The sequence below is a fragment of the Colletes latitarsis genome, chromosome 11 (assembly GCF_051014445.1).
Source record: "Colletes latitarsis isolate SP2378_abdomen chromosome 11, iyColLati1, whole genome shotgun sequence".
In the NCBI taxonomy this organism is placed as follows: Eukaryota; Metazoa; Arthropoda; class Insecta; order Hymenoptera; family Colletidae; genus Colletes; species Colletes latitarsis.
In genome coordinates, this window is record NC_135144.1 from 11637050 (window position 1) to 11664936 (window position 27887).

The 27887-nt window shown below is 32.4% G+C and overlaps 8 protein-coding genes and 1 long non-coding RNA gene across 23 annotated transcripts; 4 read left to right on the forward strand and 5 right to left on the reverse strand.

The window, feature by feature from the left end:
- Positions 1 to 2921: 2921 nt before the first annotated feature.
- Ge-1 (Enhancer of mRNA-decapping protein 4 homolog Ge-1) lies at positions 2922 to 9249 on the forward strand. Of its 3 annotated transcripts, XM_076777826.1 has the most exons (9): positions 2922 to 4053; positions 4167 to 4242; positions 5216 to 5421; positions 5489 to 5868; positions 5947 to 6215; positions 6290 to 7908; positions 7982 to 8189; positions 8260 to 8553; positions 8631 to 9249. In XM_076777826.1, the coding sequence occupies exons 2-9, from the start codon at positions 4190 to 4192 to the stop codon at positions 8818 to 8820; spliced, it is 3219 nt and encodes a 1072-aa protein (XP_076633941.1). In that variant the 5' UTR covers positions 2922 to 4053; positions 4167 to 4189; the 3' UTR covers positions 8821 to 9249. The 3 variants fall into 3 exon arrangements, with proteins under 3 accessions (XP_076633941.1, XP_076633942.1, XP_076633944.1); XM_076777827.1 differs by lacking the exons at positions 2922 to 4053; positions 4167 to 4242 and having other exon boundaries at positions 5290 to 5421; positions 5493 to 5868; XM_076777829.1 differs by lacking the exons at positions 2922 to 4053; positions 4167 to 4242; positions 5216 to 5421 and having other exon boundaries at positions 5703 to 5828; positions 5892 to 6215.
- On the reverse strand, positions 4321 to 6959 carry LOC143348064 (uncharacterized). Its single transcript, XR_013080705.1, has 5 exons — positions 6814 to 6959; positions 6506 to 6710; positions 6098 to 6182; positions 4673 to 5959; positions 4321 to 4580 (listed from the first exon to the last, which is right to left on the reverse strand). It is a non-coding gene; the product is annotated as an uncharacterized LOC143348064 (long non-coding RNA).
- LOC143348058 (rRNA-processing protein UTP23 homolog) lies at positions 8404 to 11868 on the reverse strand. Of its 7 annotated transcripts, XR_013080704.1 has the most exons (5): positions 11352 to 11683; positions 11033 to 11265; positions 10328 to 10952; positions 9790 to 9912; positions 8404 to 8542 (listed from the first exon to the last, which is right to left on the reverse strand). XR_013080704.1 is itself a non-coding variant. In XM_076777862.1 (4 exons), exons 2-4 carry the CDS (start codon positions 11469 to 11471, stop codon positions 10526 to 10528), a joined length of 780 nt encoding a protein of 259 aa, XP_076633977.1. In that variant the 5' UTR covers positions 11472 to 11551; positions 11799 to 11868; the 3' UTR covers positions 9474 to 10525. The 7 variants fall into 7 exon arrangements, 3 of the variants coding, with proteins under 3 accessions (XP_076633977.1, XP_076633976.1, XP_076633974.1); XR_013080702.1 differs by lacking the exon at positions 8404 to 8542 and having other exon boundaries at positions 9473 to 9983; positions 10459 to 10952; XR_013080703.1 differs by lacking the exon at positions 8404 to 8542 and having other exon boundaries at positions 9474 to 9912; positions 9984 to 10952.
- On the forward strand, positions 11828 to 12624 carry Smd2 (small ribonucleoprotein particle protein SmD2). The gene is made up of 3 exons (XM_076777870.1): positions 11828 to 11966; positions 12142 to 12397; positions 12455 to 12624. Coding segments are annotated over exons 1-3 (363 nt in total). The 5' UTR covers positions 11828 to 11964; the 3' UTR covers positions 12560 to 12624.
- LOC143348059 (proteasome subunit alpha type-6) lies at positions 12597 to 14239 on the reverse strand. 2 transcript variants are annotated; one of them, XM_076777864.1, is made up of 6 exons: positions 13872 to 14238; positions 13626 to 13720; positions 13391 to 13472; positions 12898 to 13327; positions 12756 to 12822; positions 12597 to 12665 (listed from the first exon to the last, which is right to left on the reverse strand). In XM_076777864.1, exons 1-5 carry the CDS (start codon positions 13945 to 13947, stop codon positions 12762 to 12764), a joined length of 744 nt encoding a protein of 247 aa, XP_076633979.1. In that variant the 5' UTR covers positions 13948 to 14238; the 3' UTR covers positions 12597 to 12665; positions 12756 to 12761. The 2 variants fall into 2 exon arrangements, with proteins under 2 accessions (XP_076633979.1, XP_076633978.1); XM_076777863.1 differs by lacking the exon at positions 12597 to 12665 and having other exon boundaries at positions 12718 to 12822; positions 13872 to 14239.
- A 385-nt stretch (positions 14240 to 14624) lies between these two features.
- Galt (Galactose-1-phosphate uridylyltransferase) lies at positions 14625 to 17260 on the forward strand. Of its 2 annotated transcripts, XM_076777857.1 has the most exons (7): positions 14625 to 14918; positions 15481 to 15546; positions 15630 to 15799; positions 15875 to 16080; positions 16148 to 16376; positions 16535 to 16751; positions 16822 to 17260. In XM_076777857.1, the coding sequence occupies exons 1-7, from the start codon at positions 14903 to 14905 to the stop codon at positions 17067 to 17069; spliced, it is 1152 nt and encodes a 383-aa protein (XP_076633972.1). In that variant the 5' UTR covers positions 14625 to 14902; the 3' UTR covers positions 17070 to 17260. The 2 variants fall into 2 exon arrangements, with proteins under 2 accessions (XP_076633972.1, XP_076633973.1); XM_076777858.1 differs by having other exon boundaries at positions 14631 to 14992; positions 15481 to 15799.
- Uba4 (Ubiquitin-like activating enzyme 4) lies at positions 17196 to 18884 on the reverse strand. Of its 2 annotated transcripts, none has more exons than XM_076777849.1 (5): positions 18707 to 18884; positions 18352 to 18565; positions 17978 to 18276; positions 17450 to 17917; positions 17196 to 17370 (listed from the first exon to the last, which is right to left on the reverse strand). In XM_076777849.1, coding segments are annotated over exons 1-5 (1161 nt in total). In that variant the 3' UTR covers positions 17196 to 17368. The 2 variants fall into 2 exon arrangements, with proteins under 2 accessions (XP_076633964.1, XP_076633963.1); XM_076777848.1 differs by having other exon boundaries at positions 17196 to 17386.
- A 969-nt stretch (positions 18885 to 19853) lies between these two features.
- Positions 19854 to 22919, forward strand: LOC143348060 (ras-related protein Rab-39B-like). Its single transcript, XM_076777865.1, has 3 exons — positions 19854 to 19988; positions 20387 to 20496; positions 20587 to 22919. Exons 1-3 carry the CDS (start codon positions 19881 to 19883, stop codon positions 21023 to 21025), a joined length of 657 nt encoding a protein of 218 aa, XP_076633980.1. The 5' UTR covers positions 19854 to 19880; the 3' UTR covers positions 21026 to 22919.
- A 1017-nt stretch (positions 22920 to 23936) lies between these two features.
- LOC143348049 (uncharacterized) lies at positions 23937 to 27881 on the reverse strand. Of its 4 annotated transcripts, XM_076777838.1 has the most exons (7): positions 27465 to 27880; positions 26398 to 27222; positions 25935 to 26298; positions 25549 to 25852; positions 25360 to 25431; positions 25185 to 25235; positions 23937 to 25124 (listed from the first exon to the last, which is right to left on the reverse strand). In XM_076777838.1, exons 1-6 carry the CDS (start codon positions 27590 to 27592, stop codon positions 25228 to 25230), a joined length of 1701 nt encoding a protein of 566 aa, XP_076633953.1. In that variant the 5' UTR covers positions 27593 to 27880; the 3' UTR covers positions 23937 to 25124; positions 25185 to 25227. The 4 variants fall into 4 exon arrangements, 3 of the variants coding, with proteins under 3 accessions (XP_076633953.1, XP_076633951.1, XP_076633952.1); XR_013080700.1 differs by having other exon boundaries at positions 25185 to 25431; positions 27465 to 27878; XM_076777836.1 differs by lacking the exon at positions 25185 to 25235 and having other exon boundaries at positions 23937 to 25116; positions 27465 to 27881.
- Between the last annotated feature and the right edge of the window lie 6 nt (positions 27882 to 27887).

Here is a 27887-nt window from a genome sequence, read left to right on the forward strand (position 1 = left end):
CAACTTGGAAATCCGGATGGCCTTGACCCAATTTCGAAAGTAGGTCAAGGCCATCGAATCTCAGAAAAATTTCGGGCACTTTGAGAATCCGGATTTGGCCTTGACCCAATTTCGAAAGTAGGTCAAGGCCATTCGAAATTTTAGAAATCTCCGGGCCAACTTGGAAATCCGGATGGCCTTGACCCAATTTCGAAAGTAGGTCAAGGCCATTCGAAATTTTAGAAATCTTCGGGCCAACTTTGAGAATCCGGATTTGGCCTTGACCCAATTTCGAAAGTAGGTCAAGGCCATCGAATCTTAGAAAAATTCCGGGCGCTTTGGGAATCAGGATTTGGCCTTGACCCAGTTTCGAAAATGGGTCAAGGTCACCGGCATTTCAGAAAACGCTCCGGGCACTTTGAAATTCCAGTTTTAAGTAGAGAAACGGTTTCTTATAACTAAGGGAATAATGGGGAGAGGAAAAGAAAGGTAAAAGTGACGAGAACACATAGAACTCTTTGAAATTATATCATTTATTGTCATAGATTTACATTATACAAAGTTTTAATACATGTACATCATGTTAGAAGTTGTTAACAAAGGTCAGCATGGTCAGCAGGGGCCAGCAGAGGTCAGCAGGGGGATGCAGAGGCATGTAGAGGGATGCAGAGGCATGCAGAGACTAGCAAGGGCAAGCAGTAGCAAGTTGTAATCGTTATACGTTGCCAGAAGCATCAGGGGTGGTCAGCAGAGGTCAGCAGAGGCTGGGAGAGGCTAACAGTAGCAAGTTGTAATCGTTATACGTTGCCAGAAGTATCAGGAGTGGTCAGCAGCGGTCAGCAGAGACTAGCAGGGGCAAGCAGTAGCAAGTTGTAATCGTTATACGTTGCCAGAAGCATCAGGGGTGGTCAGCAGAAGCCAGCAGAGGTTGGGAGAGGCTGACAGTAGCAAGTTGTAATCGTTATACATTGCCAGAAGCATCAGGGGTGGTCAGCAGAAGCCAGCAGTGGAAAGCAGAGATCACCAGGGGCGAATAATAGCAAGTAGTAAGCGTTATATGTTGTCAGAAGCATCAGAGGTGGTCAGCAGCGGTCAACAGAGACGAGCAGAGGCATGCAGTGGCAAGCAGAGATCAGCAGGGGCGAACAGTAACATGTAGTAATTGTTATACGATGTCAGAAGCATGAGGGGTGGTCAGCAGTGTTCAGCAGAGGCTGCACAGGCAAGCAGAAACCTGCAAAGGCAAGCAGAGACTTGTAGGGGCATGCAGTAGTAAGTATTAATCGTTATACATTATCAGAAATACCTGCAGTGGTCAGTAGCGTTCGGCAAAGGCCAGGAAAGTTCAGCAGAGACAAGCACACGCTGACAGAGATCAGCAAAGACCAACAAAGGTTAGCAGAAGTCAGTAGTAATCGTTATAGGTTGTCAGAAATATAAGCGATGGTCAGCAGAGTCCAGCAGAGGCAAGTAGTAATCAGGAGCAGTCAGTAACAGTCGCTGTATGATGTCAAAAGTTGTCGGGAGTTCTGTACTTTTGTCAGCACTGGTCATCAGAGGTCATCTGAGGCAAATAGAAACCAGGAGTAATTTGCAGAGTTCAGTAATGATCTCTAAGAAAGGCAAGTAAAAATGCCTGGGCATTTTTCCGAGATTCCGAATGGTATGCCGTTGACGTGAGGTCGGATTTCAGTTGTTCAAGAGCGAGAAGGCAAATGTGAGCCTGCCTCTCTCAACTCCCATGAGACGTGTCCACGGTGCACTCGGCGCTTCGTCTGGCATCTCTGGTTTATACCAGAGAAGACAGATCACGCGTATGTACGTGAGCTTGTAGTGTTTCGGAAAGTCGACAAAGGTAAACTGACTGCTCTCCTTCAAGATTCTTTAATTTTCCTACAGACCTCCGCTGGCCTCTGCTGACTCTTGCTGACCACTCCTGATACTTCTAACAACATATAACAATTATGACTGGCTACTGCCAGCCTCTCACAGTCTCTCTCGGCCTCTGCTGCCCATCACTTATATTTCTGACAACGTATAACGATTACTACTGACTTCTGTCAGCCTCCGCTGACCGCTGCTGACCACTTCTCATACTTCTGACAACATATAAGGATTAATACTTGCTACTGCTTGCCTCTGCTGGCCCTCCCTGATCACTGCGGACAACAAAAGAGTATTCCTGATAACTTCTTATAACATATGTATATATTAAAGCTTTGTATAATGTAAATCTATGGCAATAAATGATCTAATTTCAAAGAATTCTATTTGTTCTCATCATTCTTACCGTTCTTTTCCTCTCTTCATTATTCCCTTAGCTATAAGATACATACCACCTCTTCGCAAGGCCACCAACATATTGGAAATGTTCCGGGCACTTTTGAAATCCGGATGGCAAAACGCCCAAGTTTGTCGTGAAATAGTTCGTTATTTTCAACGCTAGATGGCGCTTATTTACCGACCTCAATCCCCCTGGTGCTAAAACGCCCAAGTTTGTAGTGGAATAGTTCGTTACCTTCAACGCTAGATGGCACTTATTTACCGACCTCAATCCCCCTGGTGCTAAAACGCCCAAGTTTGTCGAGAAATCCATCTAGCGTGGACGATACGAACTATTCCATGACAAACTTGGGCGTTTTAGCACCAGGGGGATTGAGGTCGGTAAATGTGCGCCATCTAGCGTTGAAAATAACGAACTATTCCACGACAAACTTGGGCGTTTTGCCATCCGAATTTCCAAAGTGCCCGGAACATTTCCAAAATGCTGGCGGACTTGCGAAGAGGTAGCATGTATGTTATAGCTAAGGGAATAATGGGGAGAGAAAAAGAAAGGTAAAAATGATGGGAACACATGGAATTCTTTGAAATTGTATCATTTATTGCCATAGATTTATCTTACACAACCGTTATTACATATATATCATGTCAGATATATCACCAGTGGTCAGCAGTGGTCAGTGGAGGGCAACTGACGTCAGGAGATGCTGGCAGAGGCCAGCGGAGGCTGGCAGAAGTCAGTAGTAATGGCCAGCAGAGACCAGCAGAAGCTTAGTGATCTCAAAACATATCGCAGAAAATCGTTATTAAATAATTTCTGCAACAATTGATTCTTCTGTATTGTTCATATTATAAAAATAAGAACACTTCTTATTGAAAAATGCTACAGCTTGCATTAATCAATTAATGTCCAATTCTGGACCGTACAGCTCTCATTCCCTTAAAAAACAATAAAATTTTTGTAGTTTTATTTTCTGTCTCATTTCTCTCGTATTCATTTGTGTAACCTGTTAGTAATGTTGCGAGTGACACGAAGATGGTAATGGGGCTCTAAAGCCCCATAAAAATGGGCCGAAAAAGTACATTGGATGTAAGGTCTACTCGTATACCTGGTCTGTGGTACTACATTTGTTAAATAGGCCGACGTATTTAATCTCGAGTTAATATACATCACGCTTGACGTAATGCGAATCTATGTTCATGCAGAAAGAGAAGTTGCAATTACGAATACAGTGTCGGAAAATAGCAATTGGCGGTGTCTTGTGATGACAGGAATAGAAACTATTGCTTAGCAAATATTTTGCCGTTGCTGGCGAAGCTTTTATAAATAAATTAAATTAATGAGTAAAAAAATGTTATATCTGTAATAATTGGCACTTGTTAAATTTGAAATTTAAACGCGATCTTAAAAGTTCCTATTGTAGAAAATTGCAAACGACTACCGTTAAAATTATTATCTTCGAATCAGATTGTTTTGCAATTTATTCGAATGGAACAATTATCAAGAAAATCCCGTTCGCATCATTTTAAATAATGATGCTTAAAATTAAAATTGTGCAGAGCGCCACACAGTGCGAAGCACATAAAATATCGCCGATGTACTTCCGGTTCGTTTTTCTGACAAGTGGGTGATGGCTGCCTGACATTTCACATTTGTTAATTTCGTTAGACTGTGGTCTATCGGTCACGTTATTCGTTCCCATAAATGAAGGGATAATATTCACATCGTTTGTTCGTATGAACGAGACAACGTCAGAGAGCGTTTTTGCAATCCGGCAGATATATGCACGAAAGGTGAGATCGTTGAATAATATCATTATCAGGCGTGCCACCGGCTGGAGGGGTTAGAATCGTCCAGATTCCGGCATGGTTATCATTGAAATTCTGTTGATATTATCATTTTTTAGGACACGCAGCAACTTTCGGCAAAATGATCAAAACAGGAGAGGATAACCTAAAACATCCCCACTATCAGCAAACAGTGTAAGCTTTTAATACAACTTCTACCAGCTACTAATTTTCAATTTTTCTGTATTTCTATGTATTGGTTCTAATCGTAGCGTTCATTGTTTCAAGCCTCTCTCCTCTTCATTTGACACTATAAACAAATGAGAAATAAAATTTAATCAAATTGTCTTGGATGCTTAGATTTTTATTTATATTGATTTAAATATTGCTTTATTACCTACAGTGGATAACAACTTATTGACACACTCACTTTTCTTTAATGATATTTGTGTATTAAAGTAGTAAATAAATTTATTCTGGGATCCTGTATCATAGAAAAGTAGTGTAGTCCTTTCAAACTTAAAATTGTATAGCTGAAGGAAATAAAGAGACAGAATTAGAAATTTTTTAGTCAAAAAAGTATTGGCACACTTGTGATTCTAATATTATGTTGTCAAATACATACTTTCCTATTATTATAAAGACATGGATGTAAAGAAACTGGTTCTATAATTCATTTTTATTGTTTTATGGCAGTTAATCTGTAGTAGAAAAAATATAATCGTCAAGTAAAATTTCATATTCACATTTGCATGGAATAAAATTGTTTCCCTGTAATAAGAATTTCAGAAAAAATGATAGGATGTTACATTTAAGTTATTTAAGGAAGAGAAATGTTCTGGAAAAAGTATGAAGAGTTCTTCCACAATACTCCAGAAACTACAAAGATACTAGTAGAATCTGAAATAAATTACAAGCTTTATAGTTAAATAAATTACAAGCTATGATTAATGCTAAAAACCTACACATGATGTATTAAAAACATATTTTGTATTTTACAATTCAATGTTGATTTGATAATTAAAGTGTGCCAATAGTTTTCTAAAGTTAAATTTAACTTCAGATGATATTCCCTTTCGTTTCTTCCCACAATATTATTTCGAAAAAATATATTCTATATATACAAAAAAATTGTAATTACTATAAAACATATAAATTTTCTATTTAGAGAATTTAGTGGCCAGGAAGATCAACATTCGGTCGGATTATACAGTGCCAACGTCACCGTTATTCCTTCACCCGGGGGGCACAATCATGGGAGTTCTAAGGTGACACTAAAAAACATCGTTGATTTTACGTGGGAACACAATTTTTATTCCGGCCAATTATTGGCGGTTCATATGTCCGGAAAATATTTAGCTTATGGAATAAAAGGTAACCCAGATTTAAATAAATTTTATACTTTCTCATTTTCCAAATTTATAACATTTAAATTATTTAGTTAGTAATGGAGGAGGTATGGTCAGAGTTGTATACAAAGAATTAGAGCAAAGAACACTGTTAAGAGGAATGCGTGCCGCGATACAGGATCTGGCTTTCGCGCACGTTTCAAATGCAATTTTAGCGTGCGTCGACTACTTGGGAAATCTTTTTATACATACTATTGAATCGACACCGTCTGAACTGTTATGTAGTTTATTGCTACAAGTAGATGCGGAGGACATATCTGCCACTAGTCACCGTGTAATATGGTGTCCGTATATTCCGGAGGATGTACCGTCCGACGGAGACGAAGTTTCGAAACTTTTAGTTTTAACTCGTGGTTCGAAAGCAGAGTTGTGGTCAGTTAATACCATTACATCAAGATTCAGATCAATAGAGGTGAATGTGTACCTTACTTACAGATTATAAAATCCATACAAAATGAACAAACTATCCAACTGTTTGACTGAATGATAGGCAACTGATCCAGCTGCAAAGGAAAATGGAGGCATGTTGGAAATTGATCAACATTCTGATACAATCGTTGAAGCAACTTTTAGTCCTGATGGCACAGCTTTGGCTACTGCAAGTTTTGACGGAGAAGTGAAATTCTTCCAAGTTTACTTACACGGTAATTCTCATGGCAATCAAGCTCAGCCACGCTGTTTACATCAATGGAGGCCGCACGGAGGACGACCTATCTCGTGTTTATTCTTCTTAGATGACCATAAAACGTACCATCCCGAGTAAGCGATATGGAAGAAAATGTTAATAAAATCGAATCAAAGTAATCGCTTCTAAAACTGATTTTTTGTTATAGTGTACAATTTTGGAGATTTGCCATAACTGGATGTAACAATAATACAGAATTAAAAGTCTGGTCATGTGAATTGTGGACTTGTTTGCAAACCATTAAATTTGCGCCAACACCTTCTACCGGCAAACTACCAATATTGAAAGCAGGTTTAGATCTTAGTGCTGGATATCTTTTGTTATCAGATATATACGATAAAGTTTTGTATATATTAAGTCTTACAAAAGATAGCGGAGAAGCGTTAGCATCCGTAACCACAATATCAGAGTTCCTCCTGCCATATCCGATACTAAGTTTTGGAATTGTTGACGCTGGTTTGTGCAAAGTACGTTCTACTGGCGAATCATTAGAAGACTTGTGTCCTTACGAAGAAGAAACTGAAGAACAAGTTTTAATTATCCGGATGTATTTAGTCCAACCAAAGTCTCTGCAAGAGTGTCATATTGCTTTTAAACCTGCCTCACGAGTGATTGGCAACAGTCTCAGAGATTCATTAACTCGTGATTCATTGGACTATGGCGAAGACTTACAAAATTTAGAGACCGTTAATCAGAATGGAATCTCTGAAGAAAATTGTGAAGAGGAACATTCGTTATCCACCAAGATTGACGCAGCAACGAATCATAACACCGGATTAAATTTAATGACACCCGATGCTTTCAGTTCACCCGCCAAGAAAGAGAATAGCGAACTCGATTCTCCTCCTGGTAGTCCAGAATTGGGTAAAGTGTTATCTGCTAGTCCCTTCCTCGCGCAAACTGTACAAGCTCTAAATGCAACAGATCCGCCATTGGCTACTAGCGAACTGGAAGAACAAGCACCTGCTAGTAGTGGTAGTAGTCCATCCAGGGAAGTCAGAGAAATCATGTCTCTTACAAAACCGGATGAAGAACCTGAAACTGAGAATAAGCCAGAAGCTACTAACGCTGTCAGTGAAGATTGGCCTAATATTCCGATGGGTTTATTAAAAGACGTTAGCAGACATGCGATGCAAGAAGCTGAAGGATACACGAACGAAGATGAGAAGAAAAAAAAGTTAAAAGACGAAACAAAATCGACAACGCATACTACGGGAGATACAGAAAGTAGTTGGCAAACGGCAAACGAGTTAAAAACACTCGAATTAATAAATAAATTAGAATCAGTTTTGGAAATAATTCAAGACCAACGAGAAGAAATAAGAGAAGGACTTAGAGAAGAATTATCGCATGTAGACTTTGCTATATCGAGATATTTTGAAGAGCAAAACGCAATGTTAGATCAAACATTATACGAAGAAATGTCGCGGCAATATGTATTCCGCAACACTCTTGGAACAACGATCAAAGAACAAATCGAAACGATACTGCCGGGCATCGTCAAAGACACAATAGAGCCACTAAAACAGCAACTTAAATTAGACTCTACTCGAATGGACGAACTTTTAAAAGAAAATTTAACAGAACTGATCAATAGCACCCACGTAAAAGATACGCTCGCATTAGCAGCGGCAAATGGAGTGAAACCGGCATTAGATGTGGCATTTAAAGAAGCCTTCACGAACGTTCTTTTACCGGGAATGGAGCAAGCGTGTCAAACAATGTTTAGACAAGTACAAGATGCCTTTGTTAAGGGTACTCATGAATGTAAGGAATCAGTATTATAGATACGCATTATATAAAACTATAAAGCGTACTATAAAATTTCCAACTTTTACAGATCTTCAAAATATAGATGTAATTACGAGCAAGCAATACCAACAACGAAACGAACAACAAAGCGAAGCGTTGTCTGCGCTAATCTGCGAGGAATTACAAACCGAATTGAACAGATGTTTAACTGCTCTGCAGGAAGAAACGATACGTACAATTCACGATTCCGTCAGAGATAATTTAAACCAACAATTTACTGAGATTACGAACGCGCGGTAAGTGAATATGTGTAAAATTGGCACCAAATTTTTTTCAAGGGATATAAATAATTAGTATAACTTACAGTTCGCGAGCAACTACTCCTGCTATACCAGTACCTAGAGTTGCCGATGTTCAAGCAGGGGTTATGTCTCTTCTTCAAAGAGGGCAATTAAATGCTGCATTTCAGCAAGCTCTAAGTGCAAGTGATTTAAGTTTGGTAGTATTAGTTTGTGAAAAGACAGAACCCTCAAGAGTATTTTCCCGCGCTGTTGGACCCCAGGGCCAAAGTTCAAGATGTATTTTACCACAACCTGTAATCCTTTCACTTGTACAACAGTTATCTGCAGACCTAGAACATCGTACAGACCTGAAACATAGGTAATAAAACGTTATTTTATTTTTAAAAAATATATATATTTAACTATATTTCTTGAGTACTTCCAATTGTTCAACAGGTGGCTCGAAGAGGCAATATTAAACTTGGATCCTAATGATCCCGTGACGCGAGAGCATATGGGTACAGTGTTAACTACCTTACAAAATCAATTAGCTGCGTTTGCAGCAACTAATTCAAATAGCATTTCTACCCGACGTGTGAGAATGTTAGCTATGGCTGCGCGCGCACTTCTAAATCAACATCCTTAATGTCAAATACGTCTGAAGTAGAAAGGACTCCTTGATAAAATAACTTCAGGTTTTATACGTTTCGTTTAAAAAATACTTTAATCCGAGAAAAACATCCACACTTGTCGTATTTAAGATTGACAGACGTTAACATAGATTGTGAAAGAAATATTATATGAATTTATTATCGGCAGTTTTATCCAATTTATCAAAACCTATTCCCGTAATTTGATTCTTTACAAAGTGCATACGTTTATGAGATATTCAAGAATTTAACAGAAAATTATTTTCTTAACGTTAAACAAATATTATATAAATGCATTATGCAGTATAATTAAAAAAAACGTGATACAAATGAAATTAAGTAGTTAAAATGTGAGCAATTTAATTAATATAAATTATTAATTATTTACATTAGTCACTGACATTGTACTGATGATTAATATTGACGAGTTTATTAATAATAATTGATAAGATACATAAGAAACGTTTTCTTTTTAATTATTTTCTTCTGTTATTCGATATAATTTTTTTATGAAGTTAAATCTAATTAATGCCTCCTAGTAGTAAAAGAAATTTTAAATTTTTCAATTCTCCTAAACGGTAACTTTATATGAAATAATCTACTAATGCATTTCATGACATCATATAATACATACTAAACCTATTATATTTACGAAAACGGAATAATTCTAATATTTTAATTAGATTTTAAGTTGAAAGCTTTAATGACTTTCTGAAGGGAAATTCCTCGCGTAAATTTTGTTTTATTACTATGTTTTCAATTATTTCCATTCGACATTATTTTATTTTGCCTCTATCTCAAACATATATTTCATCTTTTTTGATGTGCTACTAAATATAATGTAATGGAACAAGATATTCTCTATTTCTTACTATGAAAAAAATAAAAACTTTAAAATTAACAAGTTGTACGTTAGATTTTATAATGTATATGTTATAGTACGTCAGAAATTATTTTTTATGTACCTCGTTTATTGATTATGTAGTTTGGCACATGAACATATTTGAAAGAAACTTGTTCCTTCTTAAAGTATTGTTTTCTGCCATATAACACATACATTTGCAGTTCTTCCATTGTATGTAATAATCCTTAAAAAGAGGACTGTAAATAGTATGCAGTTAACATGTATTCGTAGATTCCCTTCAAATTTTTTTGTTACCTGCACATAAAAGTTCCTATTTCCAGATTTCCGTCGTGTTCATTGTATCATTAGATATTACAGTAGAAATATAACATATTTAAGTAATGTACATCTTTCTTAAAACTGGTGATTCTATTTACTTATTTTTCTTATTCTAGTTATATATAATTCTTAATACTATTTTCATAATACAAAGAAATATGAATACTAGGGTATTACAAAATATAACAGATCAAATAATTAGATTATCCATTAAAATCGTACTTTTAAAAGTATTTTGCACTATTATAGAAAATTTTTAAAATAATTTTACAATGTTAAATTTCATTTAAGATTAACAATTTTATCATTAACATTAGTACCTTTCCTATATTCGTAAATAAATTCATCTTGTATTAGCAATAATATATATATCACAATATCATTCTCTTACTTTAATTTTATAAACTGAGAAAAAACTATTGTATTATGAATAAAAATGAAATTTATTTACATAAATTTTGATATTTGGTCCATGTATAAATTTCTCTTTATAACCACAGTTTTTAACTTTATTTTTTTTAATTCTTTTCCGTGTATTTATTTTTAATTTCAGCTACTAATGCTTCTTTAACATGTGTCGCTATTTTTATTTTCTTTCTTTTTTTAACTCCAGATTTTTTTCCCACAATATTATTTGAGATTTCTGTTTGTGGTTTCTTCTTTTTCTTCAAGCAACTAAGTGGGTTTGGACCACCTTTTTTCTGTTTCTTTCTTAGTTTCAGTTTTGAATCTTCTACAAGACCTGCTGCTTCTTTTAGTGTTTTAATTTTTTTTATATCCCATGTACTCATTCCTAATCCTTTACGAATATTTTCAGCATATTCACGACTTGCTTGTGAAGGGGCTTCCAAAGTTGGTGCTTTACCATGTAGATATATTATGGGAACACCTGGAATTTTTCTCAAAATATCTTGAAGCTCTCTGTCCTGTGTAGCTACAATATATCTGCAATACATATCAGATATGTACATAATGTCTTTATTTTTTTTTCTATATTAAAAGTTACTTAGTTTATTATTATATACCTAGATGAATTATTTTTCCCAACCATTGACCATAAACATTTTGTACCAGTTATCGAATGTTTCTCATGCCCACATTTGTGTATAGGATATTGTTTAACTATTTGCATAGCTCCACAAACTGCCTTGGAAAATGAACCTAGCTTCTCTGTCTCCGAAATTATACATGGAGTAGTCAATAATTTTACCTCTGATTGAAAATACTTTGATAACTGTTCTTGTATATTGAATTTATTCTAAAAAATAAAATAAAAAAATATATATTAGAGTAAATAAATTCAAACAGTTTTACATATTTTCAATTAATTATATTTACACAAACCTCCAAAGCAGCAAATGTAAATGTACCATCAACAAGAATTTGAAATGGCAATCTAAATTTGAAATTGTTAATAAAAAAACCTAAATGTTTTCTTGCTTTCTTCTGACGCGCTGTTTTCATATTTTCTTTCTTTTTATTATGTTTTTAATAGAACTCAAAAACGCGTCTTAAAAAGTCTTATTACAATATATATTTAACCCCTAAAATATTCAGTTATGAGTTATAAAATAACCTAATATAACAAATTATTTGAAATTTAAAAGTTATTAAAATACAAATGTAATTTTTTTAAATCCCCTTCACTGTATATATTTTTTTATCTACTCACGAAAGAAATTTGTATTAATATTTTACCAAATTTTACAATTATATTGTTGTTATTCTTTCATACGTTACGTATGTATGTACATAGCTTTTAATATTTGAACATTTATGTAGGAAATTAACCTATTAGTGACATTGATAATCGGTAAACTGAAAGAGTAATGCTCTCGAATTGTTAGAAGCGATCTATTGCATTTCGCCATCGAATACTAACTGCTATAGTGTGCTAATACTATTTCAGAAATAAGAATTTTATTGTTATTTCTATTTGTAAAAAAATAACATCAAAATGTGAGTATTTAAAGAACATTTTCTTTAATATATGTTTATTTCCTCACTTAAATAGAAGAATATAACCTCAATTATTTGTTTCTGTTTTAAGTTTTTACGTAAATTTTAATATGAATAGTGAAATTATTTTCTAACGTTGTATTTATATTTATTTAACTAATATTTTGTATTATAGGTCTTCTTTAACGAAACCAAAGTCTGAAATGACTCCTGAGGAACTAGCAAAACGAGAGGAAGAAGAATTTAACACTGGACCACTTTCTGTATTGACTCAGTCTGTCAAAAACAATACTCAAGTATTAATCAATTGCAGAAACAACAAAAAATTGTTGGGAAGAGTAAAAGCATTTGATAGACACTGCAATATGGTTTTAGAAAATGTGAAAGAGATGTGGACCGAACTTCCACGTACAGGGAAAGGAAAAAAGAAGGTAAAATTGTTACAGTTTATAGATTTAATCAAACCTGAATGTTCTATTTTTGTTTAGGCGAAACCAGTGAATAAAGATAGATTCATTACAAAGATGTTCTTACGAGGAGATTCTGTTATTCTGGTTCTAAGAAATCCATTGGCTACAGCATCAGGAAAATAATTTTCAAATAAATTTACTACTTTATAATTTATGATACTTAAAATAAACTTTTTAATATGAATTTATGTGTCTATAATTTATTTATACGTTAACAATTGTATATAACCTGGTAAAACAAATACTCTTATTATTTTAAATATTAAATTAAAAAAAGTATATTAAGTAATACATGAAATTTATTTGTATTCAAACGTACATAAAATTACCAATCTTTTTCGGCAATTACAGTAAGATGTTTATCGATCTCCTCTTCAGTTAAACTCCTGAAATAACAAAATGTATGCAATATTTATTCATAAAATCTTCATGTACGAAAATTATATTTTTAATATATTTACCGAAATTTGGGATTGTCTTTTGATACCACACCAACTTCTATTTCTGTTGGTTTAAAATCGACAGATAAAACGGTAGATAAACATGTAATAGCTAACTGTATTGTTTTATCATAATCGTAATTTTGCTTCTTCTTCAATTTCTTCTCAAGATAAGAATTAGCCTCGGTTTGTCTGGCACCAACAGCAATAGCTTTGTAACCGCAAAAATATCCTGCAGGATCAGTTTTATAAATACACGGGCCCTTCTCTTTATCGTAAGAAATAAGAATCATAGAGCATCCGAGCGGGCGCATTTCTGCATTCTGTGTATACACTTGACTGATATCTGCGATACGACGACACAATGTATCCACAGGAATTTCGTAATCGTTTTTATACTTAAAATGAGCTGCCTCGTATCGTGCACGGTGCATTTGTGACCAGCTGTCGGCTGAAATTAAGATCATATAATTATATACGATTTCTATTATACTTTATATAATATTGTACTCACCTATCATGCCAGTCATAACGCAACCGATATGCTCGGTAAGTTGAAAAATATGAGTAACGCTGGAAGCATCAAGTAGCTTATCCTGTAAAAAAACTCTCCTTGTAATTTAACAAGTTTCATTTAGATTTGTACAAATATTTAAGTATAGTTAAATTACACATGAAATAGAAAATACCACAGTGGTATACAAAAAACAGAGATTTATAAACTAAAATTATAAAGAGGTTATCCTTACAGGTACTTTCTTCTGTGTCGCGAAAACGGCTGTATCGGCTCCTTTGACAGCTACGGACGTCAGACCGCCCTGATTTATAGCTTTAAACGCATATTCTACAAAATGTTTATAAGTTATAGTTCAACAAGTTCAAAATTGCAGATCACGCCAAGTCATAACTCTCGATCCAATTGTTCGTTTTAGAGTCAATGGATAACGTGAAAGTATCATTTGCATTGTAATGTAAAACATTTTTACGAGTCTTACCCACTTGGTAAAGCCGTCCTTCCGGCGAAAATATCGTAATATGTCTATCAAAACCAGCACTACTACCTCGCGCCATGTTCACAACTTAATAATGGTTCCGTTTGTGTTCAGAAGTTCGAGCGACTCGCGACTCGAAACGTCAAGTCATGCAAGTTACTACTTCAGAGTAGTCCGCATCGAACGACACAACTAATTGCTAAAATTATTTTTCCAGTATTATTTTCACGCTTCATCGATAAATTACAATTGAATACAGATTCAAAATTAAATTTCCAACTGCTCTGTCAGTTTTTCCCGAAAATTATACAATTATTCAATGATCAACACCGCATTTTGAATATTTTCTTTTTTCTTTTGCTCTCTTGAACAAAAATATCTTTTACGTTAAATTGAACTTTCTTTTAAAACTGTTTAAGAATAAAACGCAACTATCCTATACTTTCAAATACAGTTTCAAATAACGTCTAATAATGTGTTTTAATAAAGGTGCTAAAGGTACAATTACAATAATATGGATATGTAATTCAATTAACATACATATTACGATTATCCAAAACACGTTCTAAATAATTTTAAAGTTAAAAAATAAGGAATTTATGGATTGAAATTATATTTTACGTTTGGTAATAGAAGCGTGATTATTCGCATTTTAATATAGATACCGTTTATAGTGTTTTTTAGATTAAATGTTCTTTTGATCAAAATCGAATTTAATCAATTTGGCATGTGTAGTAGAGTAATACGTAATAATAATGATTAAAATACATATACGTATACGTGCAGTATAGCATTTCATAAGTTATGTGAACGTTATCGAAAATTACGGTTCTAGGTTACACATGTGCATACTTATATCACTGACACAGAGTAAGTGCGCCTTTGGCGTAGTGTTGTTACTCTGTATCACTGATACGAAAATGTGATATATATGACTTCTTAAATTACTACTGATACTAGGAAATTTTTCCACACACAATTGTAATATATAAGCAACTGCGTTCTTGAAAGAACTTCTTTCCGCTGTAGTACAAATGTCTGCATCAACAGGTAAAAATATTTAAATAAATGTTATAACGATAGAAATAAAACGTTTTATAAAAAAATATTCGCACAAAATAGAGGTAATTATTTTTATTGTTTATCAAATACGTATATACCGTTATTGATTGAAAGTTATTTTTTAAGTAAGTAAATTCTTCAAGTAAGCGTTGGTCATATGACTTATTGCGATTTTCTTTTTATTCTTCATATTGAAAACGTGTTAGCGTGATAAAACAATTGTAATTTTAAAGATTATTAGAAATTCTGCAAGATTAATATCTATTACGAACATATTGTACATTTTGCGCTGTAAAAGTTACAGATGAAATTACGTCGCTACTAAAGTTCATGTTGCGGTTTATAATTTTTCCGAGATGTATATTGTGTGAACACTTTTGTAAAAGAAAAAATACTTTATCTAAAACTTTTTCATTGATATTTCAATGTAATTAAGTAATAAATTATATGATAGATTGTACATAATAATCACGTAGTTTTAAAGTGTAAATCATTTCAATACATAAAGTATGAATTATTTTCTCCTGTACGTAAATTTTTATGATTGCAGGCAATAGTAAAGAAAATGTCCCACAGCATGACACAGAAACATTGAAAGGAGAATTCAATCCTACTGGTTAGAGTTCTTCTTTCATTTTTTCAAAACAGTTATTTTAAATTAGTGTTCTATGTTTCAACTATTAGATCAATATTTTATAGAACACCAACATATTCGATATAATCCCTTGAAGGGAGAATGGGTAATAGTGTCGCCAAATCGAATGAAACGACCATGGGGGGGACAAATCGAACCAAGTATAGAGGAAGAACTTCCAGATTACGATCCTGATAATCCACTTTGTCCAGGCAATGTTAGAGCCAGTGGACAGGTGATATTTTCACATATTTGCTTCAAAATTTTATTTTAAAAGTAACGAATTCTAAATTTCTCTCACTTTCTATAGATAACTCCAATATATGAAAACACATATTCATTTGTCAATGATTTTCCTGCATTATTAGAATCTGTTCCCAGTCCATCGGTGTCGGAAGATGAACTATTTCAGATGGACTCTGCCAGAGGTACATGTAAAGTAATGTGCTTTCACCCAAAATCAAATGTAACAATAGCCCTTATGAAAACATCTGAAATCAAGGAAGTGGTTAAACGGTATGTTTGCGGTAAAAATATTTACTGTACTCTAAATTCTTATTCAATAAGTATTATTCTACGTCAGATGGATTTTTGAAATGCTTGAATTGGGAGAAAAATGGACTTGGGTGCAAATTTTTGAAAATCGTGGTGCTTTAATGGGGTGTAGTAATGTACATCCACATTGTCAAATTTGGGCCAGTTCTTTTTTACCAAACGAAGCCAAAATAAAAGATAGATACCTTAGTGATTATTATAATCGTAATAAGAAACCACTTCTCATTGATTATGTGCAGAAAGAACTTCTTAAAAAGGTGGGGCGCATTAATCATGTGATCTATATTTGTGTAAAACATGTCGTATAGTAATATACACGACAATTAAATATGTTAGTTTTTTTGTAAAAATTATAAAAAATATTAAATGTTATATATATATAAATTTATATGTAAATTATTTACTTACTTTATAGGAACGTATTGTATTGGAAAATCGCGATTGGGTAGTCTTGGTGCCATTCTGGGCAGTATGGCCATATGAAACTATGATATTACCTAAAAAGCAAATATCCAGAATGCAGGATTTAACAGAAAGTCAGCAAGAGTCTTTGGCAGTTGTTATGAAAATATTATGTACAAAATATGATAATTTATTCAATTGCTCTTTTCCATATTCTATGGGCTGGCATGGTATAACATAACATTATTTATTATAAACATTTACCAAAAAGATATTATAAGTAATATTTTGTTTTTTAAGGGGCACCAACTGGTCCATATGCAAAACAGGATTATCCTTATTGGACTTTCCATGGTATTTACTTACCCCCTTTATTACATTCTGCAAACATAAAGAAATATATGTCTGGCTATGAGCTCTTTGCACAAGCACAAAGAGACTTAACGCCGGAACAAGCGGCAGAGAAATTACGAAGTTTATCGAATTCTCACTTTAAGCATCCGGAAACAAGTTTAACTAGTTGCGAAATAGATAAATATTTTAAATAAATTAATTTACTTTGCATATAACTATATTCTTGTAGATGTATATGTTACTCGCATATACATTATTTGTAAAACTGTATATTATTGAATTATGGGCAGATGAACTTTATGAATAAAAAGCATAATAAGTATAATAAATGAACATAATTATATTTAAAATTTATATAATTAATACACAGGAAACGTATGATCAATTTTTTTACTCCATGCATGAATTCCTCCAATTATATCTTTTATTTCTAAATTACTTTCGTTCAACATCTTTTGAAAGTGTTTTACAGCCTTTTGTGAATCATTTCCTCTTCTACACATAACATATACTGAAAGAATATGCGATAAAAGAAAATTCTTTTAAAATTTAGACCAAATAATTGTATACTTACAACCAATTTCGTCGTGGTCTTTTCTCATTTCTTGCATTTTATTTTTTATTAGCATTATCCTTTCATTATTATTAATTTCGTTCAATGGTACATTTACGGAATTCTTTAAACGACAAATTTGAAATTCTTCGGGTGAACGTACATCGATCAACATGTGAGGTTTTGTACCTAGTTTTAATGTTGCATTATATTCTTCCACGCTTATTCGTTCCTCGTTCTTTAATATAGTTAACTTCGGATCTTTATCATTTGCTTTTGCACCACAAAATTGCTCATAATCGATCAATTTTTGTATGGTCGGATGTTCGCCACACACGGGACAATTTACATTTTTATCGCGCAAATTGATATTGCGAAATTTCGTTTCTAATCCGTCATATAACAGAAGTTGACCAGATAATATGTGTGGCATGTTGAGCAGAACTTTTAAAGCTTCTACTGCTTGTAAAACGCCAATGGTACCAACAACTGTAATAGATAGTTTTTATATAAAATAAATTAAACAATACAGTAAATAATTATAAATACCTGGCCCAAAAACACCACCGTCGCCGCAATTTGTTACAGTCTCTGGTGGAGGAGGTTTAGGAAATATACATCTGTAGCAAGGTCCATGATGATTAAATACAGTTAAGTGTCCCTCGAATCTTAGTGCAGAACCAGAAACTAAAGGTTTCTTACTCAGAACACACGCATCATTTAATAGATAACGTGTAGCTACATTATCAGTTGCATCTAATACTACATCATAACATTTTATTATTTCTAAAGCATTACTACTATCCAGTTGGATTTTATATGGAGTAATTTTAATGTTACTATTTAGGCTAAAATTAGAATATTATTTATAATGTACAGTGATACAATATATAATATATAATATTATATGAATTCGTATATACCGATTAAGATTTTCTGCAGCAGCATTTACTTTTGGTGTTCCAATGTTTATTTCTGTGAATAACAACTGTCTATGAAGATTGTTAATTTCAACATCATCATAGTCAATTATACCAATGTGTCCAATACCGGCAGATGCCAGATATAATGCTGCTGGACATCCAAGACCACCTGCTCCTACAATTAGTACTGCACTATTTTTTATCTTTAATTGACCTGCAATGACATAATTACAATTATAATTTCAGCTTCATCAAATACAAGATGCTATTAAAAAACAATGAATATTAATTGTAGTGGATAAAAACTAATTTGTATAAGTTTTCTTTTATTAAAATTTCAAAAAATACGATATACCTTTCACGCCAACTTCTGACAAAAACATTTGCCTGCTATATCTTGATATCTCATCGTTGCTCAACCCACAGTCTTGTACAATTTGTTTTTCGCGCCTTAAAGCAGCCAGTTGGGCTTCTTTCGCGCGTAATAACTCATGTAATTCCGTAATTTCAACAACCAATTCTTTTTCATTCATATCTACTAAATGAACCCTCAGAAATTAGTTATTAACTTGTGTTTTTTTTAAGATTCAAAATAGAAATTCGATTGGGATCCTTGAAAAAAGAAAAAGAGGCTCGATTAGGTTATGCCGACGCATTATACTCGTGGATGATCATGGAGTTGAGGAACACAGATTGCACGACGTAATGGGAGATTCGTTTAATAAAATTTTAATAACAAAGCAAATAGAATTGCTCTATATGTTTCAGTGTTATATTGTTAATCCTCAATATTGTTGGCAATGATGTCGACAACTTGCGTATTTAAATTCATGTTCACTGCAAGTGGTTTCGCGTAGATGACATTGTTCTAACTGCGTATTGGTGTATGTAAAATTGATCAATTGAATGATAGTAATTAATCTCATTAAACGCAAGACTATAAATCTATAAGCGGTGTAAGATGCTATAAAGATTCCTTGCGAATTAAGGAATCTTTTAAAGAGGTATCACTTGACTAGGTTTATCGCTTTAATTGTAAATAGTACATTCATCACTGAATTTTTCCGGGTTTAAAACATATACATCGGAAAAAATATTGTATATATTGGAAGTTACAAGTGAATGTATATAGAATCTGAACCGACGGAGGTCCAGCGTGTGAAATTACATGTATGTATTTCGAGTGCGTTGTGCGATCGCGTGATACGGATTTCGTGAATGTTTAAAACAAGATTAAAAGAGAAGAAAGCAGAGAAAGCTGAAACAATTCTGCGGAGCTAGTTCACTAGAAATCACAATGCACTTGAACGCAATAATTCTTTCGAGGTCTGCGTGTTTATTCGGACAGTGTCGTGCGCAATAAGCGCAGTACAGTCTTGGGCAAAGGTACTTAGGAAGCTGATGATTAATGTCACGGTCAGCAAGATTCTCACTTTTGACAAGTGTACACAGGGAAATCATGATATTCTAATCGTAAGCGACAACGCTCGCGTTGTTTGTGAAAAACTCTGATTGTAGCAGACGTCAAGATGGTGGAACCAATTTTTGACTATCAGTTTCGTCTGATACTCATCGGCGACAGTACAGTCGGAAAAAGTTCATTGCTAAAGTATTTCACTGATGGAAAGTTCGCAGAGGTACGCAGCATCTATGCGTAACTATACATGTACAAATTGATTTCAGATGAAAACAAACCGTTACATCTCTCGTCAGTTATTTTTAATTCCCTTAACTAAGTGGATCAAACTCACAGTTGTGTTTTCATATGATCTAACCGACTTTATATTTTAACAATCTAATAACACAATTGGAGCATCTCCAATTTCCCGATTTAATCGTTACAGCACAATTTATTGGAACTACTTTTACAACCTGATTGAATCGTTTTTTATTCTTTATTTACATTTATTTATTTATTTTTTATTTTCGAAAATATATTAACTATTATATTCTTTCAAAAAAACTTTGAAACCCACTTTTGTCTCTTCTAATTTTCTTTCATGTTATTGTTTACGTCATTTTTTAATTTTTTTAGCTTTCAGACCCAACAGTTGGGGTAGATTTTTTTGCTCGATTAATCACAGTCAAAGATGGAACAAGAATAAAGTTACAACTATGGGATACGGCTGGCCAAGAAAGATTTAGGTGCGTTATTTACATTCTTTATGAAAATGCATGTAAAATTGGTTATAAAAGATTATGTAATCTACCAATAAAATACTTTGTTTACCTTAGGTCAATTACAAAATCCTACTATAGAAACTCTGTTGGAGCACTACTTGTGTATGATGTCTGCAACAGAGCCAGTTTTGAACATATTCCTCAGTGGATGATGGAGGCTCGTATATCTATTGAACCACACCATCCTGTATTTGCACTGGTAGGCTGTAAATTAGATTTAGTTACCAATGGGGGCAGGCGAGAAGTTTCGAAAGAAGAAGCAAGAGCTTTTGCAGACCAACATGGAATACATCACATTGAAACCAGTGCAAAGACAGGAGTTAATGTTGAAGATGCTTTTCGAACAATCACACAGGAAATTTATAATAGAATACAAACTGAGGAATACAAGGTAGAGGATGGTTGGGATGGTATAAAAACTGGATTTGCCAGGCCTGGGGGTTTAGATTTTAATCTAGCCGAGGCAGAACCAGCAAAAACTTCTTGCTGTTAAGTCAGTGTTCAATTTGTTGGAGGGTAACACTTTTTTAGAATGCAGTGGATATTATTTATACATATACATTGATTAAATTCTTTGTACAAGATTACAGTAAAACTTTTGTAATATTAATTTCAACTGATAAAAAAGATAACAATTATTTTCACCTATTAAAATTGCATTCCATTGCATTCTTGTTTTAGGGAAAAGACTAACAATGAATATAAACTGTGTATAAGTCTGGAATAGACATTTTTGTACATAGCTTGTATAAACAAATCAATATATATCATCGAGGTATATAGGCATTAAATTAGGAGTGTTTTCTATCTTATTTAAAAGATAAAGTGTATAAACATAAAAAAAAAGTTTCACAAAAGATCACATTTTTATGTATTTTATTGTACAAATTAACTATTCTGTTACACGAAAAATATAACAGCCACTATTAGAAAATTTCATAAGAAGAGATACAAAATTCTCAATTTATAACGCGAAATACTTATTTGCAGTCGATCAAATTTGAAACAAAATTTTCCGTAAAAATATGAAATTGCAAATTACATATTGTACATATATAAATTATTAATGAAACGATTATATCAGATACGTTGAATTATTATTTCTCAAATAACGGTAGCTACATTTTGTTTTTAATGCCACAGTTTGTGATAACGTTATACATACTTACATGGGGAGCCAAATTAATATACACTTCTCTATTATTCATGTATAATTGAAGACAAACAGAATAATAAATTATTATTACATCAATTTAAATTACGAAAACAATATGAAACGAACAATATTTATGTTCAGATTTAAACAAATCAGGTTTATTTTGTACATATTATATAGTATGTTCACGTAAAAATTTTGTTCAAATATTTTGTTACAAAATATCATGTTAGCTAGTGTACCTTAATTTACCTTAGGTAGTATGAATTAGTAGGCAACTGCTTTATTATATTTTTATCATAAGATGTATTATAAACATACCAGACGAGTACATGGCAAAAAGGTTTTATATAATATAGTATAACATATTTCTAATATAACCATTTTTTATCAGGTTATATGTTTTACACTTTTTCATATCTATCTTTAAAAATAAAACACCAGACTTCTCTAACTTTGATGATATAATTTAAGGAAGAAAACATTTGCATATATTTAAGACAGACGCAAATTAACGAGAATAAATTCAAGTAAATGTTATTTATACGACTTGCATATTTTTGTGCTAATCTAATTAGGAAAATATTTATTTACATACAATAACACTGTTGTATGCAATGTATAATACTTTTTAGGTAAAAGAATGTGGTAAAGTCTGTATTTGTATAAATAATAAGCATATATGCAGCAAGAATAGAATTCATTTGTGAAATTTTATACTCATTAACTGTGGCATAAAGTGAAAATACGTAGATATTACAAACAATTGTGAACGAATACTATTATAACATGGAATCAAACTTGTATAGTTCTCTATACAGGACATTTATTTTTTAGTGAACAGATAGTGATAGAAGACATGTACAGTGTTGCAAAATACTGATTAACAAAATTAGAGTTTTTATGTCTATAAGAATTTGTAAATTTGTTATATCAATATTATCCAAAGTTGTAATAAGTTCCTCTCGTTTTATAATATTTTTTTGTAAATAGAAATTGTTGATTTTACAGTAAAATTGTCAATTGTTACAAATCTCTGTACTACATTATTTTAACGCGCGCGAACGCTCGTCTATTACTTTACATTGTGGGTTATATACATCCTAATATTTTCTCATAAAATGTATAAATTCATGTATACTTTGACAAATTTTGAGTTACATCAATCTTTGTGCATTACACACTTATGTATAATCGTGTTGAAAAATAAACAATATATCATAGAATTGTATATTATTTTTCTGTAATTTATTCTATGTAATTATATTTGTACTACATATATAGAACTATATGTAGAATCCCGTATTGAATATGCTAAAAATAAAAATGGTTTATTCACAAAATCTACAAATAGCAAAATTTAATATATACAAACTTTTAAAATAATATGTAGGTGTCAATATCGATATTATTCGATTATATATCGATTTAAAGAAAATGAAAATATTCATATCCCGAATCATAGTTCATTAATAAAATATTATAAAATACTAACAGGCAGTTATTTTTTTAAGTATAATATATCAGTTAAAAAGTTTAATTTGTGATTAATGAAAATAGTTTCAAAGACTGATCTTCTGATAGCATCTATGTCTTTGTAAAATAATTAAAATTATACCACTTAATAAAGGAACCATCTATTTGATATCGAGCACACGTCCGTGAAAATTATACTACAAATACTTATATTATTTTATAGTTTAAATTATGTACATGTTTACATTATAGAGATATTAAATGTTTTACAAGAACCTCCTAGTAGTAGATATAATATTATAAATATTTTTTTTTTTTCAATTATCTTTGACATTATTTTATTATTTTTATCTAAAGTAGTATTAAAATGTGTTTATTTTTATAATTATTATCCCAATTACAATTTGTTAATCAATAAAATATCTTTACTGTACATATTACAAGTAATAATCCCACGTTAAATTGTTCATAAAATTAGATCGAAATTGGTGAAAAATTATAATAATAATTTTATACTTCATGAAGTTAAACCTTAATTATGATTAATCTTATTTTTAATAGTACTAAGCTCACTATTTTGGAAGCTAAATGTAAATAGTTTAATTGTATTTAAAATGACTAGAAATGTTATTTTTTCTTGCTATTATTATATATTCCTCATTTTTGACAAGAATAATGTAATGCAAATGTACGAAATCGTGGACAGTTTCTTAGAAATACTATATTCAGGATATATATAATAATACTTGTGTCTAAATAAAACTTTCTAGAATTATTTATTTGTACAGTGTAACTTAAGCAATTTACTTAGGTACTTCTTATTTACAAAACAATTTACTACCTGAACTATGTACACAAAGATAATCTCATAAAGAAAAGAGGAAAGTAGATTTACTAAACCGCCGCAAGCCAATGACGATTCACCATTAATATGAAATGACAAGGCATCTTACAATTAGTGGGATAAGTTATAAAGTGAACTTGGAATTTGATAAAGATAAAGTTGGAGTAGAGGATATTGACCATAACTTGATTAAGTTAAAAATATCTCACAACTAGAGTTCTCGTTTAATTCCAATTTAATATGGAAGAATTAAGACCTCATTTACCAGATATATGAAGTTTGTTAAAGTTGACAATTCGGGGAAAGGCGCATAGCTGAAAACCTTGTGCGAGTAGAAATAAATATCTATATTATTAGCTCTGGATGATTTTAAATAGGACAGATTAAATATTGATAGACAATTTCAAAAACAAGCAAACCATTTTGAAGAATAAACGGTGATAGTAACTATACTTTCAATAGATGTTTCGTGAAAGAGAATTTGGAATCAGTGTTAATATGGTAATACGACTAAATTACTACTGTATGGACCGGAAACTCCCGACCAGATTATTCAATTAGCTAAGGCTTTGGAAAAATGAGATTGACCTTAGTGTCAAGGGACATCTTCCTGAGGCGAATCAAGAGACTAGAATTCAAAGATCATTGATAGAATCAACGACAATTATGAGCCTAATTATTAGGCAGTTCTAGCATTCTTTAATATAATTGTCGTTGACACTGCAGATAATTCCTAAAGAATAATAGAGAGAATTAGAAGCTTGTCCAAAGATTCATAAAAATCACAGAGGATATGTGATCAGAATTACTCTGAAGCGGGTCAACGGGAGCGACAAGTATGAATTAGGTTGATTATGGTAATGGAATGTGGCGAAAAACAACCGTATAAATACATATATTAATATTTGTTGATTTTAAGGAATTTTTAAAATTGAAATCAGTGCAGCTGGTTTTGCAGATTGGGGGGGGGGGGGGGGGGGGGAAATGATGAAAAACAGTAAAAATAACAACATGGATGCAGAGACATACGTCTACTCTACTATTCACTGGATTCATGTTGGTTGAAATCTCCCAGCCCCTTGTTGTATAAAGTAAGTTCCAGAAGAGTCTGTAACACTGCATAAAATGGGAAGTTTGAAAAGATATAAAGTGATCTTCCCAGTAATAAATACCAACCAATATTTAATTTCATCCAAGCGCCTTGTCTTGGAATGTCCTTTCAATGATCTATGATTGCATGTGTCTAATTTAAAGGCAATTCAAGAAAAGAAGGTTTTGCATTTTTGTAATAAGTGAAGTATTAACATTACAAGGGATCACTTATTATAGCTTTACTACTCCAATGACTCACATCCAAACAAAACGTATTCTTCTCTCGATAACCAAAACGGATTACCCTTTACATATTCTGGCGGAGTTTTATCTGAAACAATGACTTACATGAGAAACCCAGACGTTCAATTATAATAACATTATTCAATTTTTTCTATTTAAGGATATGAATACATTTTTAAAAATAAAAACTACTGTTTATACTTACCAGGATGCACGGCTAAAGGCACATACGTGGAACCCATAGCTACATTCCAACTATGTGTACCAGGACAATTTCTCACTTCCAAAATTTTGCTATGTTCAGGTAATAATTCTTGTAAATCTTTAGTTAATCTTAATTCAAAACCTGAAAGGTCTGTATTGCCTCCAGTAAGCAATATGTTTGAGAGGCAATCATACATTAATTCTTCTGATAAACCAGCTGTTACATCTTTTATCACTTGTGGCAAGCCAAGATTAATATACATCATTTCGGGAGCAATATATAATTCTGAGCCCAAGGAAACTCTCTGAAAGATATTTCCATTTTTTACTCCCGTTTTATTGAGATTTTGTCATTTTACAGATATAATGGATGGAAAATTCACTTACCCATAATTGTTTATAGTCAGCATAACTATCAACTCTAAGATTAATGTATTCCCTAGACTTTTGTCCTACTCGTTTATCTTCATTTTTAATATTATAACTTAGTCTACATCTTTCTTTAATTGCTAATGTGTCCAAGTATGTTATAGGAATCTGGTGATATTCTTTTGGTTGCCAATGCACAGCTTGTTTTAAGTGATAAGCTACATGCCAACCACCAACAGGTAATAATTTCCAGCGTTGTGGCATAACGCGACCTCCAATTACAACAGCTACTGTTGTACTAAGAGCTCCACTATCAACAACCACACAAGTTTCTACACCCAACATTGCACAAGCTGCCAAAGGTTTTGGAACCAGACATACTCTATAAATATTATAATTATATTTCTATAACTATAATTCTTTGATCATTTAAAAATAATGTGTTCCTTATTGTATAAATTTTTTTTATTATTTTTATTACCTTGCAACTTTAACTTCTTGGAATAAATAGTGCAGTAGTTGTTTCCTGAGTGTAGGATGCATAGCTAATGGTTCGCAAAACATAAGCACTGCATTAGGTTTTCTTAGTATCGAAGTTAAACTCATCTGATGAAACAAATGATCAACAAATGTTTTGAGAACAGGAAATGTTCCATCGCTTAACAATGCTTCTGCTGGACTAACAATATCAACATTTGGAATTCCAAGTACTTCAACAGTATCTGTGCAATATCCATTTATAAGTTTCTCATAAATTGGATTTGGTCTTGTGTAACATGTTGGATCATTTTGATGTGTAATTAATCTCTTTTTCTCTCTGTATAATTTTACAGGGTTACAAAAGACACAAAATGGACCGCTGGGTCTTGGAATTTTAGCAGTTGCTAATTCTGATAACTTCAACAATTTTAATTTTTTAACCAGTGATTTCCCATCACATTTTGGACGTGCACTACTACTCGGTACATTTTGTGTTTGAGTTTGTTCCAAGTGAGTTTCGTTATTATATTTTGGTATACCAAACATCGATAAATGTCTCCTCAATCCAAAATTTGGTGTAATAACCCACGTATATTTATTTCCAATTTCTATTACTACTTTCGCACTGGAACCTTCTACACAATTTCTTTGACACGTGTAACCACTGCAGTGACAACATTTTGGAAAAGGAACATTTTCTCCTAAAGTGATTACCATATGCAATCTATAACACATTGCTTTAAAACTGACACTCAACAACTGTAAACATTTTATATCTGGAAATCTAAAATGTACTTTTGAAATCAATTGTAGCCACTTCATTTTCCTACGAAAAATACGAACAACTTTTAATAACTAATTAATAACAGTAAATTTTCAAATAGTATATTTTATGTCAATATTAATCTATAAATTTCACGAAGCTTGATAATTATAAAGTTTGCAAAAGTTTAGAGTAAACTTTAATTTTTTATAACAAGAGACAAAATTTGAAGTAATCGTAAATATTTATTTATTTGCCAATTGAACTACAACATAACTTTGATGTAAACTTAACCTCAAACTTACCATAGGTAGTCTGTGTCCGAAGTTTTCCGTAAATATTTGCATGTGCTACCGAAAGCAATAATATCAGGTACATTGCAATATAATAAAATTTTAATCCAAATTTCTTCAGGGAAGACCGCGGGATCCATAATTATTAATAAAAACGATATAAAAGGTACAATTAACAGTTACTAATACAAGATTGCAGACACTCCCCAGAAACAGCGAATACGCTAGTCAAGTTCAAGGTTACAATGGTGAAAACAGTGAATCAATATGTTATCAACGGACGGTACTTCAATAAGAATTACTAGTTACTATAATGGCTATTATATAACCGATAATACGTAATATTACGCGATGGAAGTGTTACATAGTATATATGTAAAAAAATTTTTAGATATCTTACGATCGTAAACTGCTATAGAAATGAAATATTTTAAG

Bases quoted from the DNA above. Each gene is read 5' to 3' on its own strand.
- Ge-1 (XM_076777826.1), top strand. From the start codon at position 4,190: ATGATCAAAACAGGAGAGGATAACCTAAAACATCCCCACTATCAGCAA. The intron at 4,243-5,215 runs GTAAGCTTTTAA...TTTTCTATTTAG, and splicing joins CCCCACTATCAGCAAACAGT to AGAATTTAGTGGCCAGGAAG. The intron at 5,869-5,946 runs GTGAATGTGTAC...ACTGAATGATAG, and splicing joins CAAGATTCAGATCAATAGAG to GCAACTGATCCAGCTGCAAA.
- LOC143348058 (XM_076777862.1), bottom strand. From the start codon at position 11,471: ATGAAAACAGCGCGTCAGAAGAAAGCAAGAAAACATTTAGGTTTTTTT. The intron at 11,266-11,351 runs GTTTGTGTAAAT...TTTATTTTTTAG, and splicing joins TTACATTTGCTGCTTTGGAG to AATAAATTCAATATACAAGA. The intron at 10,953-11,032 runs GTATATAATAAT...TATGTATTGCAG, and splicing joins GGGAAAAATAATTCATCTAG to ATATATTGTAGCTACACAGG.
- Smd2 (XM_076777870.1), top strand. The intron at 12,398-12,454 runs GTAAAATTGTTA...ATTTTTGTTTAG, and splicing joins CAGGGAAAGGAAAAAAGAAG to GCGAAACCAGTGAATAAAGA.
- LOC143348059 (XM_076777864.1), bottom strand. From the start codon at position 13,947: ATGGCGCGAGGTAGTAGTGCTGGTTTTGATAGACATATTACGATATTT. The intron at 13,721-13,871 runs GTAAGACTCGTA...AACATTTTGTAG, and splicing joins AGGACGGCTTTACCAAGTGG to AATATGCGTTTAAAGCTATA. The intron at 12,823-12,897 runs GTAAATATATTA...TTGTTATTTCAG, and splicing joins AAAGACAATCCCAAATTTCG to GAGTTTAACTGAAGAGGAGA.
- Galt (XM_076777857.1), top strand. The intron at 16,377-16,534 runs GTGGGGCGCATT...CTTACTTTATAG, and splicing joins AGAAAGAACTTCTTAAAAAG to GAACGTATTGTATTGGAAAA. The intron at 16,752-16,821 runs GTATAACATAAC...TTGTTTTTTAAG, and splicing joins ATATTCTATGGGCTGGCATG to GGGCACCAACTGGTCCATAT.
- Uba4 (XM_076777848.1), bottom strand. From the start codon at position 18,884: ATGAATGAAAAAGAATTGGTTGTTGAAATTACGGAATTACATGAGTTA. The intron at 18,566-18,706 runs GTATATCGTATT...ATGTCATTGCAG, and splicing joins GTCAGAAGTTGGCGTGAAAG to GTCAATTAAAGATAAAAAAT. The intron at 17,918-17,977 runs GTATTTATAATT...TATCTATTACAG, and splicing joins CGGTGGTGTTTTTGGGCCAG to TTGTTGGTACCATTGGCGTT.
- LOC143348060 (XM_076777865.1), top strand. From the start codon at position 19,881: ATGGTGGAACCAATTTTTGACTATCAGTTTCGTCTGATACTCATCGGC. The intron at 19,989-20,386 runs GTACGCAGCATC...TAATTTTTTTAG, and splicing joins CTGATGGAAAGTTCGCAGAG to CTTTCAGACCCAACAGTTGG. The intron at 20,497-20,586 runs GTGCGTTATTTA...TGTTTACCTTAG, and splicing joins GCTGGCCAAGAAAGATTTAG to GTCAATTACAAAATCCTACT.
- LOC143348049 (XM_076777836.1), bottom strand. From the start codon at position 27,592: ATGGATCCCGCGGTCTTCCCTGAAGAAATTTGGATTAAAATTTTATTA. The intron at 27,223-27,464 runs GTAAGTTTGAGG...TATTTTTCGTAG, and splicing joins TCGGACACAGACTACCTATG to GAAAATGAAGTGGCTACAAT. The intron at 26,299-26,397 runs GTAATAAAAATA...TAATATTTATAG, and splicing joins CAAGAAGTTAAAGTTGCAAG to AGTATGTCTGGTTCCAAAAC.